An 18,847-nucleotide genomic window follows, 5' to 3' on the forward strand; every position below is an offset into this window, starting at 1 on the left:
AAAAAATACCTCCTATAGAGGATAGATGTACATAGGAGTCCACATCTGTCTGTACGCAAAATTCATTTTGTGGATACCTAACGGGCAACCTTTTAGAGTTTCATTGTTCCAGCCCTTGGAATTTGGAATTATTCACCATATTATTATGCACCCCCCTCTTCCTTCCTTTGGTACGTGTCCGTCACTAGAAAACCAATAAACCAAGAAAAAAATTGGGTAAGAGAAGGAATACAGATTGAGGGAAGATGGAAGAAGATAAAATGGAAAAGAGACGGAGGGAAGAAGGGGGAGACATGGAGAAATATAGATCGAGATGGGGAGAAATGTGATAAGAGATATAAAAAATATTAACGCGGGTTATTGCTGAATAAATATGTGGAAAGTGGAAGGAGGTAATATACTCGGTTGACTTAACCCTATCCGGCCCGAAGGACCAAAAATAATTTTCCTAATAATGCAAAAGTTTGGTGTACCCTGTTTCTACTGCCAGAATGAGACTGGAGAGTCCCTCAATACTCCAGTGATCTCTTGAGAGTAGAGATAAGTGGGTATCTAATGGTTCATTTGGAGTTGAAATCGGTGAAGTCAGGTTATATTATGTCTTCTAAGTACAGACCTACATACCTTTTACATACATCGTGTATACATCTTAATATTCTTAATCGTGATCTATCTAAAAATATACTCTGAAGCTGCTTCTATCAGTTAAAACCCTTCAAATGAAGGGATGAAAAAACAAATCGAAAGGGCTAAAGCACCAGCTTAAACATTATTATTATTACAGTTTAACTGTACCATTTTAATTTAATAAAGTAACATGTTGAAGGTTTTCCGCCCTCTCCTCTCATCTAAAACAGCGTACACTACACTTCCAGGTTTTTTTTTTTTTACCGGTGAATTCCTCAAATACCCCCCGCTCTTATCCTTTCTCCAAAACACACATGTTACAACACACACCCGCAACTCTTATTGAAAATATGTAAATTTTTTGATAGAAAACTGGAAAAATTCCCTAGTTCCTCATTTTTTCAGCTCTTTGACTTTGAAACAAAACCCAAGTAAGCGCAACTGTTCTATTAACATTTTCAATGACAACCTCTCTCACTCTTCATGAAACAAGGTCCTAATTAAAAATTTAGTATCAAGGAGATCTTCAGCTTTAAGCGTTTCTATTGGCCTGAGATTGTAGTTATGAACAGGGCTAGGCTAGTCAAGACTCTAAAAAGAGAGGGGGAAAACAATATTCGGTTTTGTTCATCCCAAAGAGATTTCTAACCTTCTACTCATAAGACAGTCGTTAACCCTTTCTCTTCTCTCTGTTTACAGAAATGTTTCATACGGATGGTCACAAACTGTCGGGTACAACCTGTGACTATCAATTCGTGAGCACAAATCACACCCGACCTCAGGGCAGATTTTTCTCTCCCCGCTACCCGTCTAATTATCCAGCCGATATCAAGTGTGCATACACGTTCCGAGCCAGGTCTGTATTTTCGGTAGTAAACAGGGTTAAGTTTATTTTTGTGTGTTAATCGCCAAGGGTATGTGTAACTTAAGTGTAACTACCTACGTCCATCCGGGCCGTATTCAGGATTTTGTCGAGGGGGGATGCTCCAAATTTTTGGAGTCTAAATACGTCCCTGATGCACGAGTATTATTGAGAAGTTGAGAACTCTAATCCTTTAAACACTGTGAGATATAAGGCTAAACTATTGTAATAGTTGAAGAAGTTGAAAGTGGACAACTTAACGGTAACAAATAGAAGTAACTTACCTTTAAAATAAACATACCGTCCTATTAATAAAACAAACAGTTACTTACTACGTACCTACAGTTGTTTGCCTAGTGGAATACATATTTCATTGTTTGAAATGCATTTCAAGCAGTTTACATACCTACAACTTATAAGCAAGAATACAGTTGTTTGCCTAGTGGAATACATATTTCATTGTTTGAAATGCATTTCAAGCAGTTTACATACCTACAACTTATAAGCAAGAATACTCGTAGGGCTAGGGGAGGCTATGAAAGCCACCTCCAACACAACATGAAATGTCGGTGCTCTACCAAACACAAATATTCGCACAACTATGTTGAAAATGTCCGCATGTATTAGGGAAAAAAATGTATGTGTCATGCCACAATGTCACTTGTACGAATAACTCGTGTGTCGACTTTTCCCCCCCTACTTTTTTCCATGTATAAACGACAAAAAATGTACATAGGTATTTTCTAGTTCCACGTTCATAAGGACATATTATAAATGTAGAGAAACTTTTTCCAGAATTGAAAATAGGTTAAACAAAATAGGGCTAGGAAGTCCCTTTACCCCAACAGTCTAAACAAGGGCTCATGTATTTTGTAAATAGAACATTTATTTATAAAACTAAATTTCATATAAACAAAAACTTCTTCTAAGTTGGAAGAACAATGACCATTGCCTAGTTCCCCCGCTAAATAGCGAGGGGTTTTGTGGCATTTTGATTTGCTGAATTTCTGTAGAGGTTAGGCAACAGAAACTTGTTCAGATCTACTGTAAATGCATCATTGAATTTAGCAACTATCGATACATATTGATTGATTGGATGATTGATTTGATTGGTTGATTTGATTCGCAGGGCCCAGGAGAGGATCCGAGTAGTTCTGGAGGATTTCAAGCTGGAGAAAGGAGACGTGAGGTAAGTATGGATCGTCAACTCCGCCATATTTAGTCATTTGAATCATGTGATTCACCTGATTCAAAGGTTAAGTTGTTTCCACACATAGTCGACGCCGCGCCGTCGAAGTGAATCTCGTATGGCCATTAACGGCGTCGACTATGTGTGGATGCAGCTTCAAAGCCACGCGAAGTTTTGAAATAATAAAATATTCCTTCAAATGATACCTAAACAATGACATTTTCAAATCTCAATTTATACAATTTGGTACCTAGACACCTCCTGCTTTGAGGTAGTTACTTCAGTATAATAACCTGAAAGCATTATTTAGGAAATTTTAGGTGATCTTATAACTTGGTGTAGGCGTAGAAACGTAGGTGCATCTTGACGAAATACCTTAATCTTTATTATGTGAAGATTCTGACATGCTTTTATCTGTATTTCAGACACGACGCAATCCTGTCTGGTCATTAGGATAGTAGAGGGTACCTTTATTTTTCTTGACAAGTATTATGTTATAAAGTCCTATAAAGCTATCTACTATTATTTAGTTCCCTCCTTCATGTATTAAGGAATTTTAATTGTGTTAAGCATAAATGCTTGTCACAAATATCGTTCCCTGCTTAATGCACTACGCTAAATTTCATGACTTGACTTGGACTCGAACCACCAACCTCCAGATCCGAAGTCCACCGCGCTAACCACTGCACCACTGAGATTGGTATCCTTCATGTATTATCTTTGAAGTATCAAATTCCATTTATGAACAGTACACCCTTCATCCCAAAAATGCTCAAAGTACAAAAAACAGCTACGCTACCTCCTGGAAGTCCGACCCACTTCTAAAATCCCCGGTACGATTAAAACTTTGGGTAATGAAGCATAATATCAATGACTCCCAATGACTTTGTCTTTGGAAACAATTTCCAGCGCAAATTAGTTTTCGTACGGTTGAGCAAAACAAATTGAAAATAAGTGGATGGAAAAAACGGAACTGAGAATCAGGGCTGGAGGTATGTCGTACCGATGTGTATGCGAAAAACGTACCTATTGTAAAGAATTTGGTGTGGTATCTTGCATCTTACAGAGCTGAAATGAAAACTAAAGAGGGACCTTTCAATCTCATTCTGGCAGTATAAATAGGGTAGGTATATTCTATTCTAAAGAGGCATGTTTGAAAATAAGATACTGATCTACAAATAGAGCTAAAATATACTACTGTTAACAGATACAATGCTTTATCACCAGGTAAATATGAACGACGACATTCATAAACATTAAACATCTGTCTGTACGCAAAATTCATTTTGTGGATACCTAACGGGCAACCTTTTAGAGTTTCATTGTTCCAGCCCTTGGCATTTGGAATTATTCACCATATTATTATGCACCCCCCTCTCCCTTCCTTTGGTACGTGTCCGTCACTAGAAAACCAATAAACCAAGAAAAAAATTGGGTAAGAGAAGGAATACAGATTGAGGGAAGATGGAAGAAGATAAAATGGAAAAGAGAGGGGAGGGAAGAAGGGGGAGAGATGGAGAAATGAAGATCGAGATGGGGAGAAATGTGATAAGAGATATAAAAAATATTAACGCGGGTTATTGCTGAATAAATATGTGGAAAGTGGAAGGAGGTAATATACTCGGTTGACTTAACCCTATCCGGCCCGAAGGACCAAAAATAATTTTCCTAATAATGCAAAAGTTTGGTGTACCCTGTTTCTACTGCCAGAATGAGACTGGAGAGTCCCTCAATACTCCAGTGATCTCTTGAGAGTAGAGATAAGTGGGTATCTAATGGTTCATTTGGAGTTGAAATCGGTGAAGTCAGGTTATATTATGTCTTCTAAGTACAGACCTACATACCTTTTACATACATCGTGTATACATCTTAATATTCTTAATCGTGATCTATCTAAAAATATACTCTGAAGCTGCTTCGACTTTTTTGGAGGAAAGTTTTTCAAACACCTAACGCTATCTTACGTTCAACTTTGGAACTATGAAACGTTTTCATAATCCACACAGGTAATGTTTTAAAAAGTTTGGCTATAAGGACAAGAACACCCAAAATAAGCATCATTCAATAGGATGAGGAAAGTCGTGTGATGTTCACACCAGATTTTTATTATTATTATTATTTTCTTTTATTGCCATTATCTTTTGTTCGCCTACCTTGTATTTTTTCTATTCCTAATTTCCTATCCAATAATACCTATCTGTCTCGACTTTTACCATGATTTTATGTTTGTAGTTCGATATGGTCGGGTACCTTCATCTACGAAATGAGATATGTATGTATACATTAGTCTACTTAACATAAAAATAAGCTTGCCAAAAAATCTCTTGAAAGTAAAAAGAAGGTTGAAACAGTAAACATCTAACTAAACATTCGAAAATGCGCGCTTCCAACTGACTTTTTTGGAGGAAAGTTTTTCAAACACCTAACGCTATCTTACGTGCAACTTTGGAACTATGAAACGTTTTCATAATCCACACAGGGAATGTTTTTCGTTCGCTCTAACAAACTTTCTGTTGAACTTTTATTAAAATTTGATAGAGCTCGGGGTAAGGATGTTTTCAAGTTTCCTCCACTATTAAGTGTGTCGAGAGGCGCGCGAAAGTCAAGATTTCGAAGTGGCACCCGACGAAACGAAGTTTTGAGTTTTTTCGGCATACATTATGTACGAGTACACATACAATACCGTTGTTTTTTTTTTAGGGTTTAGCGAACATGTACCTTTGAATTTTGAGTGAAAAGCGGAATATTCGAGATCCACTATTAAGTGTGTCGAGAGGCGCGCGAAAGTCAAGATTTCGAAGTGGCACCCGACGAAACGAAGTTTTGAGTTTTTTCGGCATAAAATATGTACGAGTACACATACAATACCGTTGGTTTTTTTTTAGGGTTTAGCGAACATGTACCTTTGAATTTTGAGTGAAAAGCGGAATATTATTTTTTCCATTATCCAGTCTAGAGTAAATATTTTTGGTTTTGTTTCAGATCATGCTTTGAAATCTTCGACGAAAAAGATTCACCACCACAGTATTGGATCGCCCACGTTCAGTTCAGGTAAGTTTCTTGGGAAAAAATCCTTGTAATGATTCTGTAGTTTTTTTCAGCACTCCGGGCACTTTACCTTACAATGTAGAATAAAGGTGCCTTACCTTACAATGTAGAATCTACCAATTCGATTCGCCTAAAAATACAGAAGCCTACTTACTGGAACTTGGCCTGGCAGACTTTCGTCGACGATAAGTTTTCTTGTGGGTAAGTTGAAGGTTGAAGGTAAGTAAGTGTCTTTGTCATTTCCAGGTAGGTGTACCCTATTAAAATGGCATATTGTATAATAGAAACGTTGCATAACACACACACAAAAAAAAACTTTGCAGAGGTTGATTGGTGCAAAAATGTCCAACTCTAATTTTCCCAAGACCTTGCTTTTTAGAACGTCCCTTTCATCAACAATTTCGTAATGGTAAATGAATTCGCGTTTCAAAACTTTGCTTTTAGGTATAACAAAACAATGAAAATTTCATTCTACAGTCAGCAAAGTCCCTTATTCTTCATTTCTGAAACTTCTAAATACTGCAAACTTTTGAAACTATTGGTACTGTAGGTACCAAGGTACATTAGTTTTGTTCAGCTCTCAAACTGTGAAAACTTTTTGTCTCTTGTCCTAACACAATGGGGTTCTCTTCTATCTGATCAAGAAGACTACCGAACTAAAGCTTTACTGTTATTAGTTTTTCGAAAAGGGAACAAGCTTTTTTCAACAATAGACCAGACATTTTTGTCTCGAGAAAGGTTCAGTATTATTTTAGCAGTTTTAGTTGCTTTTTACTTTATAAAGGTCAAAAACGGAACTGAGAATCAGGGCTGGAGGTATGTCGTACCGATGTGTATGCGAAAAACGTACCTATTGTAAAGAATTTGGTGTGGTAGCTTGCATCTTACAGAGCTGAAATGAAAACTAAAGAGGGACCTTTCAGTCTCATTCTGGCAGTATAAACAGGGTATTTTCTATTCTATTCTAAAGAGGCATATTGGAAAACATGATCAGATACAATGCTTTATCACCAGGTAAATATGAACGACGACATTCATAAACATCTGTCTGTACGCAAAATTCATTTTGTGGATACCTAACGGGCAACCTTTTAGAGTTTCATTGTTCCAGCCCTTGGAATTTGGAATTATTCACCATATTATTATGCACCCCCCTCTTCCTTCCTTTGGTACGTGTCCGTCACTAGAAAACCAATAAACCAAGAAAAAAATTGGGTAAGAGAAGGAATACAGATTGAGGGAAGATGGAAGAAGATAAAATGGAAAAGAGACGGAGGGAAGAAGGGGGAGACATGGAGAAATATAGATCGAGATGGGGAGAAATGTGATAAGAGATATAAAAAATATTAACGCGGGTTATTGCTGAATAAATATGTGGAAAGTGGAAGGAGGTAATATACTCGGTTGACTTAACCCGATCCGGCCCGAAGGACCAGAAATAATTTTCCCGAAGACTACCGAACTAAAGCTTTACTGTTATTAGTTTTTCGAAAAGGGAACAAGCTTTTTTCAACAATAGACCAGACATTTTTGTCTCAAGAAAGGTTCAGTATTATTTTAGCAGTTTTAGTTGCTTTTTACTTTATAAAGGTCTGTGCTGTTGTCATTTTAACAAAGGCCGAGTGCACTCAGTATTAGTCGTTCGCTTGTCATACCTAACAAGACAGATAATTATCAGCTATCCGTCTAGGATTTGCTATCATTAATCCGTTTGAAATTTCCTACCAACCTCAGTAATATTATCAGTATAATCTGTGACTCTGTTGGAATTCTCGATGGAAATTAAATCCTGAGTGACATCGAAAGCTCACCAATTTAAATCATCTTAATCGAAATTGTCTTGATAAGAATAATTTATTTATTTTTATCTCATTTCCATAGAGTCTTATCATCTTTAACAATCAAAACCATGTCCCTCGCAAAATAATAAATTAATACTCTAATAATGACCTCTTTCCTCAGCACCTTGTACCGCCTGAATCTACCTCAATTTCAAATTGGAGAAAGCTTTATGAAAGACTCGGAAACTAAATTGAAAACGGGGTTTAAAGTTTAAAAGCAAAATGCTTGAGTAAGCTCACAATATTCAGGGTTGTTACTAGTAAGGGTGGCACCATACAAAGAAGTAAGGTTTATTAAGTTGTGAGTATGCAATGTACGGGTTGCATACGTATTTCCGAGGTAACTATCTAAACTCGGATTATAGTAAAAGGTATGAACCAATTTCGCAAAATTTTTCATTAATATTTTTCGGTAAAAGATACCAACGTTCTGTCGGAAAATTTCTGCTCTGACCCGCGGCATTTGGCCCGCATTTCCAGGTCGTCGAAAGTCAAGACTGGCAGCATTGAGAATACGTAACGGATAATAACTGTGAAGAAATGAGTACTTGCCAGTTGGTACCTATAGAGAACAAGAAGAAACAACATAACATCGAAATTGTCGAAATCCCAGAGCTACCCTAGTAGGCTCATCCATACATCTATAAGCATACATAAAGCAAACACACAAACTTAGAAAGCAAAGAAAATATCGCATAATGAAGGAATGAAGCCTACATGTCCAAATAATCCAAATATACATACCTAACTAATACGCCAAGGATAATGAAGCATATCTCCATATTCCAATCGGAATAACGAAAATGTCAAGACTAATATTCCAAGAACAACCACCAGAATGCCAAAGTCAAACAATCTACGTATAGAAAATGAAGACGTCATTGTCAACATGGGAACTGCTGACAGAGAAGGATACGCAGAAGGGAAAGAGGAGAGAGAAAGATGGAGGCAAGGAGAAATAAAATGAGGATGAGAGAGAGTTAGGAAAGATCACGAGAGAAGCAGGATGAGAGAGAGGTAGGAAAGATAGAGATAAAGAGAGAGAGATTTGATTTGAAGACAGAGAGAGAGAGAGAGAGAGAGAGAGAGAGAGAGAGAGAGAGAGAAAGAAGGATGAGGGAGAGGTAGGAAAGACAGAGTAAGAGAGACACAAGAAGGATGAGAGAGGGAGGTAGGAAATAAACTAGGCTGAAATGTTTGGTTCGCAAACAGACCGGTACGTCCCGGGAGGTATGCTGGGAATTGTTGTAAATAATGACACCACTTCATAATGCTGTTATGACGTTGTGACCCGAACACATCTCAGCATCCTTGTCTTTGTCTTTTGTTTTATTTGTCTGAAATATCTCTGGAATGAGATTTGAGCTTTCTACTGACGAGAGAGGATTGTGGATATGAGATATAAGGTCGATGCTATGCCGTATGCCGGAGGGATAATAGATTGGTTGGTACTCAACTTATTCCAAATTTGCAAAATAAATGCCACAGGAATCGTAGCATGATTGGGACTCATCCTGGACCAAATTTGCAAAATGAAGTTTTTCTAATAAGGCGGTTCCTGTTACTATGGTATACGTACTTTTGGTCTTAAGCTAATTAATTATACACAAACAGTCCATTCCGAGGTTTAAGGTGTAGGGGCAAACAGCCCTAAAAGGATGGGTTAAACTTCTAAGAATCACTTGTGGTCCTAAGCTGAGGGTCTAAAGTCTACTAAAAGTACTACTTATACCTTCTTATTATAACTTTGATTGCAGTATATCTTGCTACCATAATAACAAAGACTTCATCTTTAAATAGACAGCAGAAAGGAACCATCCATAATTTCTACTGTATAGCTTCTACATATGTTTAGTTACGAGTACTTTTGGCCTTCTATTTCAGTTGTATCAACTAGTAGATATAAATAGAAATAAAATTATATCCAGGTACAATGTGCTTTGAAATTTGATAATATTATGAGATACATAATTACATAGTCAGCATAGATCTACATACGTAGACAATGTAGACATACTCTGAAGTATTAGTAGGCACTTGGGTAGATACAAACATAGAAGAGGTTTGCCTGGAGTCACTGGAGCATTTCCAAGCCTGTACAATAAGTAATGATACATGAATTAATGACTGATAGTTGTATCAATTCGATGAGAACTGCCAACCTCAACAAGGTAGAGTGGAATAAGTCACATTCATTGTGATATCTGAAAGTTCTCTTGTGATTACTACCATTTCAGCTACAGTCGCTTCAACAACTATGCTGGAACCTACGGTGACAGAACCAACAGATTCCTCAGAAGAAGATGAGGACTACTTGGAGATGGATCTCTCCAATGAGACAACAACAGCAAGACCTACCACAACACAGAGGTCACGTTATATTGGAATACAAGTGTGTCCACCGAGAGGTAGGACTTCCTAGAACTACAAAATAGAATCTACAAGGATCACAAATGTAGTGCCCCCTCTAGTACCTGACGAAAAAAATCTCTGACAGATCCCACGCTCAGGGAAATCACTGTAGACAGAGGAAAATTTTCCAAAACCCTTAAACTCCTTAAAGCATCATTAAAGATGTACGCATCCCTCATATTTTAAACATTCTCTGACAACATAGTGTCAAATGGAAGCGAGCTGACATTTCTGTTAGAATCATGTTTTGTGCACATACCTATCTCAATGGAGAATGGCTTTAAAAGTACCTATTGAATGTAGAAAAATCCTCATTTCTGAATTTTCGATCCACGATTTGGAACTTTTCATTGTGTTTTATTTACTTATAGTCCCTCTTGGTCAATTTCCACCATAGATTTCTCTAGACCTCAGCACTCAAAGCTTTTGTATCTACTTAGGTACGAGTAGTTGGACTTCGAGTTTCATGTCTTATTTCAAGGAAAGAAAACTACCCTCAATGGACAGCATGGGAAAGTTTACTTTCAGTTTGTTGCTCTAGTCTTTTTCCCACGGCTTATAAAGTTTTTAGTCGAAATAAAAAATAAACATTTCTACAAAGTTCATATCTCCGAAAAGGAACCTAGTTACCTAAAGGTGGCGTTCCGATCCTAGCTGTGCGACTGCTGCCTACTGCTTCCTATGTATTCTTATGAAGTACTTTCCGAAGGTTAGTCATCAGTCAGTTGTGAAGTTATTCATCAGTCACTTCTTATGCTAGTATCCTTGTAATGAAACAGATTTTTATAGGTAATCATCTCTCTTAGAAATCCCAAAGTCATCGAATCAGAACAAACATGAAAATACTGAAGTCTCTCTACTATCCCATTCTCTTTAAGTTCCTGCTTTTGACAAATTTTGCATCTATAGAAAAGCAAGCGCCATTTCATAACATCGGCAAATGCAATTATTCAATCAAAAAATAGAAAGTAAAAAAAAAAAAAAATCCTTCTCTACCAAAAATGTATAGGTATACAAACTTGTGCAGTTCCTTTCTAGATTTAATGAAAGAAAAACAAGCTGTGTCCGTCCCTCCGGGAATTTTTAGCCCGTAGTGATTAGAGAAAATCAGTACCTATCTATGTACCTACATAATTTGTTTAATTTTCAGTTTATTATTATTCTTGATTTGATTTTTTTATTTTACTTTCATGTAATGATTTAAAATCAAGACTGGAGCCCGTTCTCCCTTTATTCCCAATATAATGTCACCCATCCATTTATTGGCCTTTCTCGGCGTAGCTTAACATAGGTAACGCTAAAACCGGTCTTAAATGATCGGCTGAAGTGTTATCTAAAACTTTCTCGCTTTGAGTTCATAGGTCGTCGCGACAAATTTCGAGATCAGAGCTCATTTGTGTGAGAAAATGTGAAAAAAATCCCCCAAAAACTAGTTTTTTTGGTTTTTTGGCTTTATGGTTTTCTGGACAAAATTTGCACCACCATTTTCGTGTTCCTGATAAAAAGACCTTTAATTTGATATATAGGTCGACCAGGTTTGGATAAGTCCTTCTATGGGAACAGACAGAGTGACAGACAGAGTGACAGACAGACGACACCGAAGCGAATACAATAGTCCGTCCCTTATACCTTTTTATTACTATTGTAATAATAAAGGAAGGACGGACTAAAAAGGTCTTTTACCTGAATACAAAGGATATTTCTCAGTCTCCCTGTATATGAAACATATTGTGCGTACCGTACAGGTAGTTGTTGGATTTTCATAGAGCCCCTCGTTGAACACTTGAAACTTCCGAGCTGAAAGTTTACTTTATCCTTCGAGTTTCTCATTACTCGAGTGGAGTTTTCACCTCTTCGTTTATTTTACCCTATTGTTTTGTACCTTTTCCTCCATTTTCAAAATGATTTCGGAGAAAATCGTTGAAAATGGAAGTAAAATCATTCATTTTGCAGTATTCCTAGAAATAGAAAGTCTTCAAAATTCTCACTGTTCATTAGCCATTCCCCGTCAGCTTAGTTTCTCCTACTTTTTTATTTCCTTGTTGTTGTTCTTTCGATTTCTGTTGTTTTCTTGGTGTACTGTTTTTCACAAGAACCACCAGGACTGAAGTGGCATCCAAGATAAACAAACTCTCGAAAAAAAAGAAAGTTCATAAGTTCTTAGTTTTCACAGCTCAAGTTTCGTTGAAAGCGTTGCAAGCTTGTATGTACGCCAACATTGTGTACCTACTTAGGACGCAAGATTGGATTGATAGAGATAGGGTCACCAGATAATAATGAAGATGACATGGTATTGTTATATTGTTAAGTTGACATGGAAAGTTAAAAAGTGATATTGCACTGATCCATCATGGAAAATAAAAGAGCAGAGTCGTTTTTAATTTACTGTTGGTAACGTTATTGACAACTTTCAGTCACTCATCTTCCAGGTCCAGGAAAGTGGCTGCCACCACAGGGTTGGTCCATTTGTAATTTGACCTACGATGTTGTTTTCTCGGTGAAAACGGACAGCAGACTTTTGCCCTTGAATTTGTTTTTGAGTTTTCATCCTCAACTTGGCCCAAAAACCCTTCTTGACCAAGGTTAAGATTTACAGTTCTAACATCTAGTGACAAAAAATCGGCAAGCAAATCAACTCTAAATCACTTCGCCATACCCCTGTTATTTTATCTGTTGCCCATTATTTTCCAAACTTCCAATGTTTTATAAGAAGTACGTATACATAAAAATATTATCTTCAATGGCTTGTTTGAGTGTGGTTTCTGTTTCCTGTACATCTCGTTCCATATTTCCTGTAGAGCCTACTAGTATCATCAAGTTGTGTAGAGATACTTGTAATTTTGAGACAAGTACATGTTTTAGACACCAAACTTAAAAAAAGGAGGTTGGATCTCAAAATTACCCCAACCCACCCTATTTGATTTTTTTTTTTTTTTTTTTATTTTTAGGTACAAGAATTTTTTTTTTTTTTAAAATGAGAAGGGGTTTGGTGGGGGGTTTTTTTTTTTTTTTTTTTTTTTTTTTTTTTTTTTTTTTTTTTTGTCCTTACATCCTTTCCAAGTTATTTCATGTATTTTCCCTGTACATTCTTTTATTAGTTTATTGATTTCATATTTCCTGCAAGAAGCTTTGGCTGTATCTAAGTATGTTGAATATATGTGGTTTTGAAATTTCAACTACATTACCTTTATTTAAAGTTTGAAATTAGAACGAGGACTAAGAAAAACTTCTAGGATTCGCTTTGAATATCTAGAATGTTGCAAGAATAACATAGTGAAGTAACACAGTAGGCAGTGGCAGCTTTGTAGATGAGAATTATCAGAGACAATACATACATAAATGTACAAGAACATAGCGACCATAACACACAAAGATTGAAACATCTCAGGGCTGAAGGTATGAACAATGAAATGAAATTAACGCATTACTGGAGGAGTAACGAGAGAAGATAATATACTCGTACAAAAGGAACTAGGTAGGCAAGTAGGTTTGTATAAAGTTAAAATGCGTTAAGGATCCAAGCAGACTGGAGAGTCCCTCAATACTCCAGTGATCTCTTGAGAGTAGAGATAAGTGGGTATCTAATGGTTCATTTGGAGTTGAAATCGGTGTAGTCAGGTTATATTATGTCTTCTAAGTACATACCTACCTTTTACATACATCGTGTATACATCTTAATCGTGATCTATCTAAAAAGATACTCTGAAGCTGCTTCTATCAGTTATCAGTTAAAACCCTTCAAATGAAGGGATGAAAAAACAAATCGAAAGGGCTAAAGCACCAGCTTAAACATTATTATTATTACAGTTTAACTGTACCATTTTAATTTAATAAAGTAACATGTTGAAGGTTTTCCGCCCTCTCCTCTCATCTAAAACAGCGTACACTTCCAGGTTTTTTTTTTACCGGTGAATTCCTCAAATACCCCCCGCTCTTATCCTTTCTCCAAAACACACATGTTACAACACACACCCGCAACTCTTATTGAAAATATGTAAATTTTTGATAGAAAACTTTTTTAAAAAAAATTCCGAACAGTTCGTTTTCCCAAAGTTAGATTTTTTCATCAGTCTCTCACTTTTCCGTCTAGGCGTCTACCCATTCTCTCACTCCTCAAAGGGAAGTATATCTCCCTCATCTCAATGTTTTAACTTTTGTTTTGTATAGATACCTCACATAATGAATTCTCTTGTCTACCGAACCCTGTTGAAACCATGTATTCTTCCTGTTTACCGGACCCTGTAGATACTGTTACTTCATTTTAATTTCAGAACGGAATCAAGTTTCCATAGAGTCTTATCATCTTTAACAATCAAAACCATGTCCCTCACAAAATAATAAATTAATGTATAAAGGTCTGTGCTGTTGTCATTTTAACAAAGGCCGAGTGCACTCAGTATTAGTCGTTCGCTTGTCATACCTAACAAGACAGATAATTATCAGCTATCCGTCTAGGATTTGCTATCATTAATCCGTTTGAAATTTCCTACCAACCTCAGTAATATTATTAGTATAAGCTGTGACTCTGTTGGAATTCTCGATGGAAATTAAATTATATCATTTCAGAGCCTACCTTATTTCCTCTGCCAGAAAACCGGCTTTAAAAAAAATCCCTGAAGTAATGTTCGTATCCGAAGAATTTTTCAGTCATTATTGTAGGTAGAATACCTAATTATTTATTTATATTTGTGAAACGCCTCTTTCTCCCCTGAATCCTGAATGCCTATTGTGAAACTCTTAATGCTCTGTATGTTACCTTCTCCCCATCCTCAGACGGCAGTCTAATTCTGCCAGCTTTCTCACTTCACATAAAATACACTTGATTAGCATAGCACAAGAAACTTAACTCGTTTTCTTTCGAAAATGTTTAAAATTATGGGAGTTTTATTGTTTGGATTACTGAAATTGCCTTGAATGAATAAATTATAAAACCTCTCTGTTCCCTGTTTGTATTTTACGTGCTCTAATGAAAAAAATACAAGTAAAAGTTTAACCCTCTACCAAGATCTTGGAGTTGTACCCTGTGTCTAATATTTTGGTGGTTCGTGCTTCATTCCAGCTACCAAAACTTTTTTTCCTAGAAAGCTGCCAATCAACCCTGAATCCTGAATGCCTATTGTGAAACTCTTAATGCTCTGTATGTTACCTTCTCCCCATCCTCAGACGGCAGTCTAATTCTGCCAGCATTCTCACTTCACATAAAATACACTTGATTTGCATAGCACAAGAAACTTAACTCGTTTTCTTTCGAAAATATTTAAAATTATGGGAGTTTTATTGTTTGGATTACTGAAATTGCCTTGAATGAATAAATTATAAAACCTCTCTGTTCCCTGTTTGTATTTTACGTGCTCTAATGAAAAAAATACAAGTAAAAGTTTAACCCTCTACCAAGATCTTGGAGTTGTACCCTGTATCTAATATTTCGGTGGTTTGTGCTTCATTCCAGCTACCAAAACTTTTTTTTCCTAGAAAGCTGCCAATCAAGGCAATAAATAAACGAACGTCTCGTCATGGGTCCAAAGTTCAATGGAGCAGTTGCAAATGGGTAAAAATTATTAATAAATAGTCGATTCCTATGTAAAAATATGTGAAAAATCCAAATCTGAGGTTAAAACTTGGAAAAAATAACTGTAAAAGGTCGAAAATTCAATTTTCATTTTCCGTTCTAAGAAAAGAGTTCAAAGATATGTGACGTCACGAACGTCTCGTCATGGGTCCAAAGTTCAATGGAGCAGTTGCAAATGGGTAAAAATTATTAATAAATAGTCGATTCCTATGTAAAAAGATGTGAAAAATCCAAATCTGAGGTTAAAACTCGGAAAAAATAACTGTAAAAGGTCGAAAATTCAATTTTCATTTTCCGTTCTAAGAAAAGAGTTCAAAGACTTCAGGCAGTTGCCTCGCTAGGTAGCGCCAGTATGCAAGCACACTGGCGGATGAACACAATAAAGAGAAAGGAGTCCCTCATTTCGTGGGATTTTTCCCTCCAATCATGAAATTTTCCCACCGCAACATTTCCCTTCCGCGTAAAAAAAAATCGCCTCCTTTAGTGTGCTGCAACGCATCCGTTCCGTATTTTGACATGGCGTCAGTTCTTCCTGGTTTCACGAAACTCCGCTAGAGAGCGCCACTATGAAAGCGTGAAATTCGATGTGACGTCATCGCCTACGGGAGAGTATGCCGTTACGTCGTAAAAAAAAAAAAAAAAAAAAAATGCCTCCTTTCTCTTTAGTGTGCTGCAACGCATCCGTTCCGTATTTTGACATGGCGTCAGTTTTACCTGGTTTCACGAAACTCCGCTAGAGAGCGCCACTATGAAAGCGTGAAATTCGATGTGACGTCATTGCCTACGGGAGAGTACGCCGTTTTCACGATTTACCGGTATTTTTTAAATCGATTTATCTCGGGATCTAGAAGTCGTAGAAGAAAAAGAAAAATTTCGTTGTTCCTCATTTTTCCTGCTCTGTGACTATGAATCATCACCCAAGTAGGCGCAACTGTTCTATTCTAAACAGAGAAATTCAGTAGAAGTAATTCTTCCAGAAACTCTTAGTAATATCGTAATATCTTGTCCAATTTCCGTATCAAATTTTTGTGAACACGTGTTGTAAATTATGTTCTTAGATGGGTTAACTTTTATTGGTACCTGCTCTGTGACTATGAATCATCACCCAAGTAGGCGCAACTGTTCTATTCTAAACAGAGAAATTCAGTAGAAGTAATTCTTCCAGAAATTCTTAGTAATATCGTAATATCTTGTCCAATTTCCGTATTAAATTTTTGTGAACACGTGTTATAAATTATGTTCTTAGATGGGTTAACTTTTATTGCTATTTTTGAACCACGGGTTCGCAAAGTTTCAAATTAATGAACAAAAGTTTTTCAATTATGAACATGCAGCAATTTGAAACTTATACAGTTTAACGATTCAATTTGAATTCACGGAGGTATGGCAGAAACAATCCCAGCGGTCTTCAATAATACTTAGTACTTACACGTCACAGCGAACATTCATATAGACCGATAGGTTGTACCTATAGAGAACAAGAAGAAACAACATAACATCGAAATTGTCGAAATCCCAGAGCTACCCTAGTAGGCTCATCCATACATCTATAACCATACATAAAGCAAACACACAAACTTAGAAAGCAAAGAAAATATCGCATAATGAAGGAATGAAGCCTACATGCCCAAATAATCCAAATATACATACCTAACTAATACGCCAAGGATAATGAAGCATATCTCCATATGTTATTGGTACTTTTGAACCACGGGTTCGCAAAGTTTCAAATTAATGAACAAAAGTTTTTCAATTATGAACATGCAGCAATTTGAAACTTATACAGTTTAACGATTCAATTTGAATTCACGGAGGTTTGGCAGAAACAATCCCAGCGGTCTTCAATAATACTTAGTACTTACACGTCACAGCGAACATTCATATAGACAGATAGGTTCGACTTTTTAATGAACCACAGAATGACAATTCGATATTTGTGGTGGTTTCCAACATAGAGTAGTAGGCACTTGGGTAGATACAAACATAGAAGAGGTTTGCCTGGAGTCACTGGAGCATTTCCAAGCCTGTACAATAAGTAATGATACTTGAATTAATGACTGATAGTTGTATCAATTCGATGAGAACTGCCAACCTCAAAAAGGTAGAGTGGAATAAGTCACAATCATTGTGATATCTGAAAGTTCTCTAGTGATTACTAATACCATTTCAGCTACAGTCGCTTCAACAACTATACTGGAACCTACGGTGACAGAACCAACAGATTCCTCAGAAGAAGATGAGGACTACTTGGAGATGGATCTCTCCAATGAGACAACAACAGCAAGGCCTACCACAACACAGAGGTCACGTTATATTGGAATACAAGTGTGCCCACCGAGAGGTAGGACTTCCTAGAACTACAAAATAGAATCTACATGGATCACAAATGTAGTGCCCCCTCTAGTACCTGACGAAAAAATCTCTGACAGATCCCACGCTCAGGAAAATCACTGTAGACAGAGGAAAATTTTCCAAAACCCTTAAACTCCTTAAAGCATCATTAAAGATGTACGCACCCCTCATATCTTAAACATTCTCTGACAACATAGTCTCAAATGGAAGCGAGCTGACATTTCTGTTGGAATCATGTTTTGTGCACATACCTATCTCAACGGAGAATCGCTTTAAAAGTACCTATTGAATGTAGAAAAATCCTCATTTCTGAATTTTCGATCCACGATTTGAAACTTTTGATTGTGTTTTATTTACTTATAGTCCCTCTTGGTCAATTTCCACCACAGATTTCTCTAGACCTCAGCACTCAAAGCTTTTGTATCTATTAGGTACGAGTACTTAGACTTATTTTCGAGTTTCACGTCTTATTTCAAGGAAAGAAAACTACCCTCAATGGACAGCATGGGAAAGTTTACTTTCAGTTTGTTGCTCTAGTATTTTTCCCACGGCTTATAAAGTTTTTAGTCCAAATAAAAAATGAACATTTCTACAATGTTCATATCTCCGAAAATACGATTTGAATACAGAGTGTCTATATGGCAGAAAAACCTTTGGTTATACTTATTTTGTGTCTAACTATTTTGGCCTGCATCTGAATATGTCTATGTAGAAACTCTAATATTTTTTAACTGGTTACATTAGCTGTTTACGCGTGCTTACGATGGATGATTTCGTTGGTTTTCAATTCCAACGTTTAAAAGTTTCAATCGATGATGGGCGCACAGCTTCATATCCCGCTATTGGCTTGTATTGTAATCAAGGATCACATATTGAAATCCTGTCCACGGGATCAGAACTGTATATTGAATTTGTCTCCCATTCAGTCGAGCCTGGCCAGGGGTTCA

General features: G+C 36.7%; 1 protein-coding gene across 1 annotated transcript in view; it reads left to right on the top strand.

Moving 5' to 3' along the window:
- Positions 1-373: 373 nt before the first annotated feature.
- Positions 374-18,847, top strand: part of LOC103511133 (suppressor of lurcher protein 1) — a 105,021-nt gene continuing 86,547 nt past the window's right edge. Inside the window, exons 1-6 of the mRNA XM_026824994.1 lie at positions 374-392; positions 1,327-1,483; positions 2,619-2,678; positions 3,104-3,123; positions 5,661-5,729; positions 9,805-9,975. Coding sequence (XP_026680795.1) covers positions 374-392; positions 1,327-1,483; positions 2,619-2,678; positions 3,104-3,123; positions 5,661-5,729; positions 9,805-9,975 — 496 coding nt within the window. The remainder of the gene's footprint in view (positions 393-1,326; positions 1,484-2,618; positions 2,679-3,103; positions 3,124-5,660; positions 5,730-9,804; positions 9,976-18,847) is intronic.

This window comes from Diaphorina citri, unplaced genomic scaffold (assembly GCF_000475195.1).
Source record: "Diaphorina citri unplaced genomic scaffold, Diaci psyllid genome assembly version 1.1 scaffold30, whole genome shotgun sequence".
Taxonomy (NCBI): domain Eukaryota; kingdom Metazoa; phylum Arthropoda; class Insecta; order Hemiptera; family Psyllidae; genus Diaphorina; species Diaphorina citri.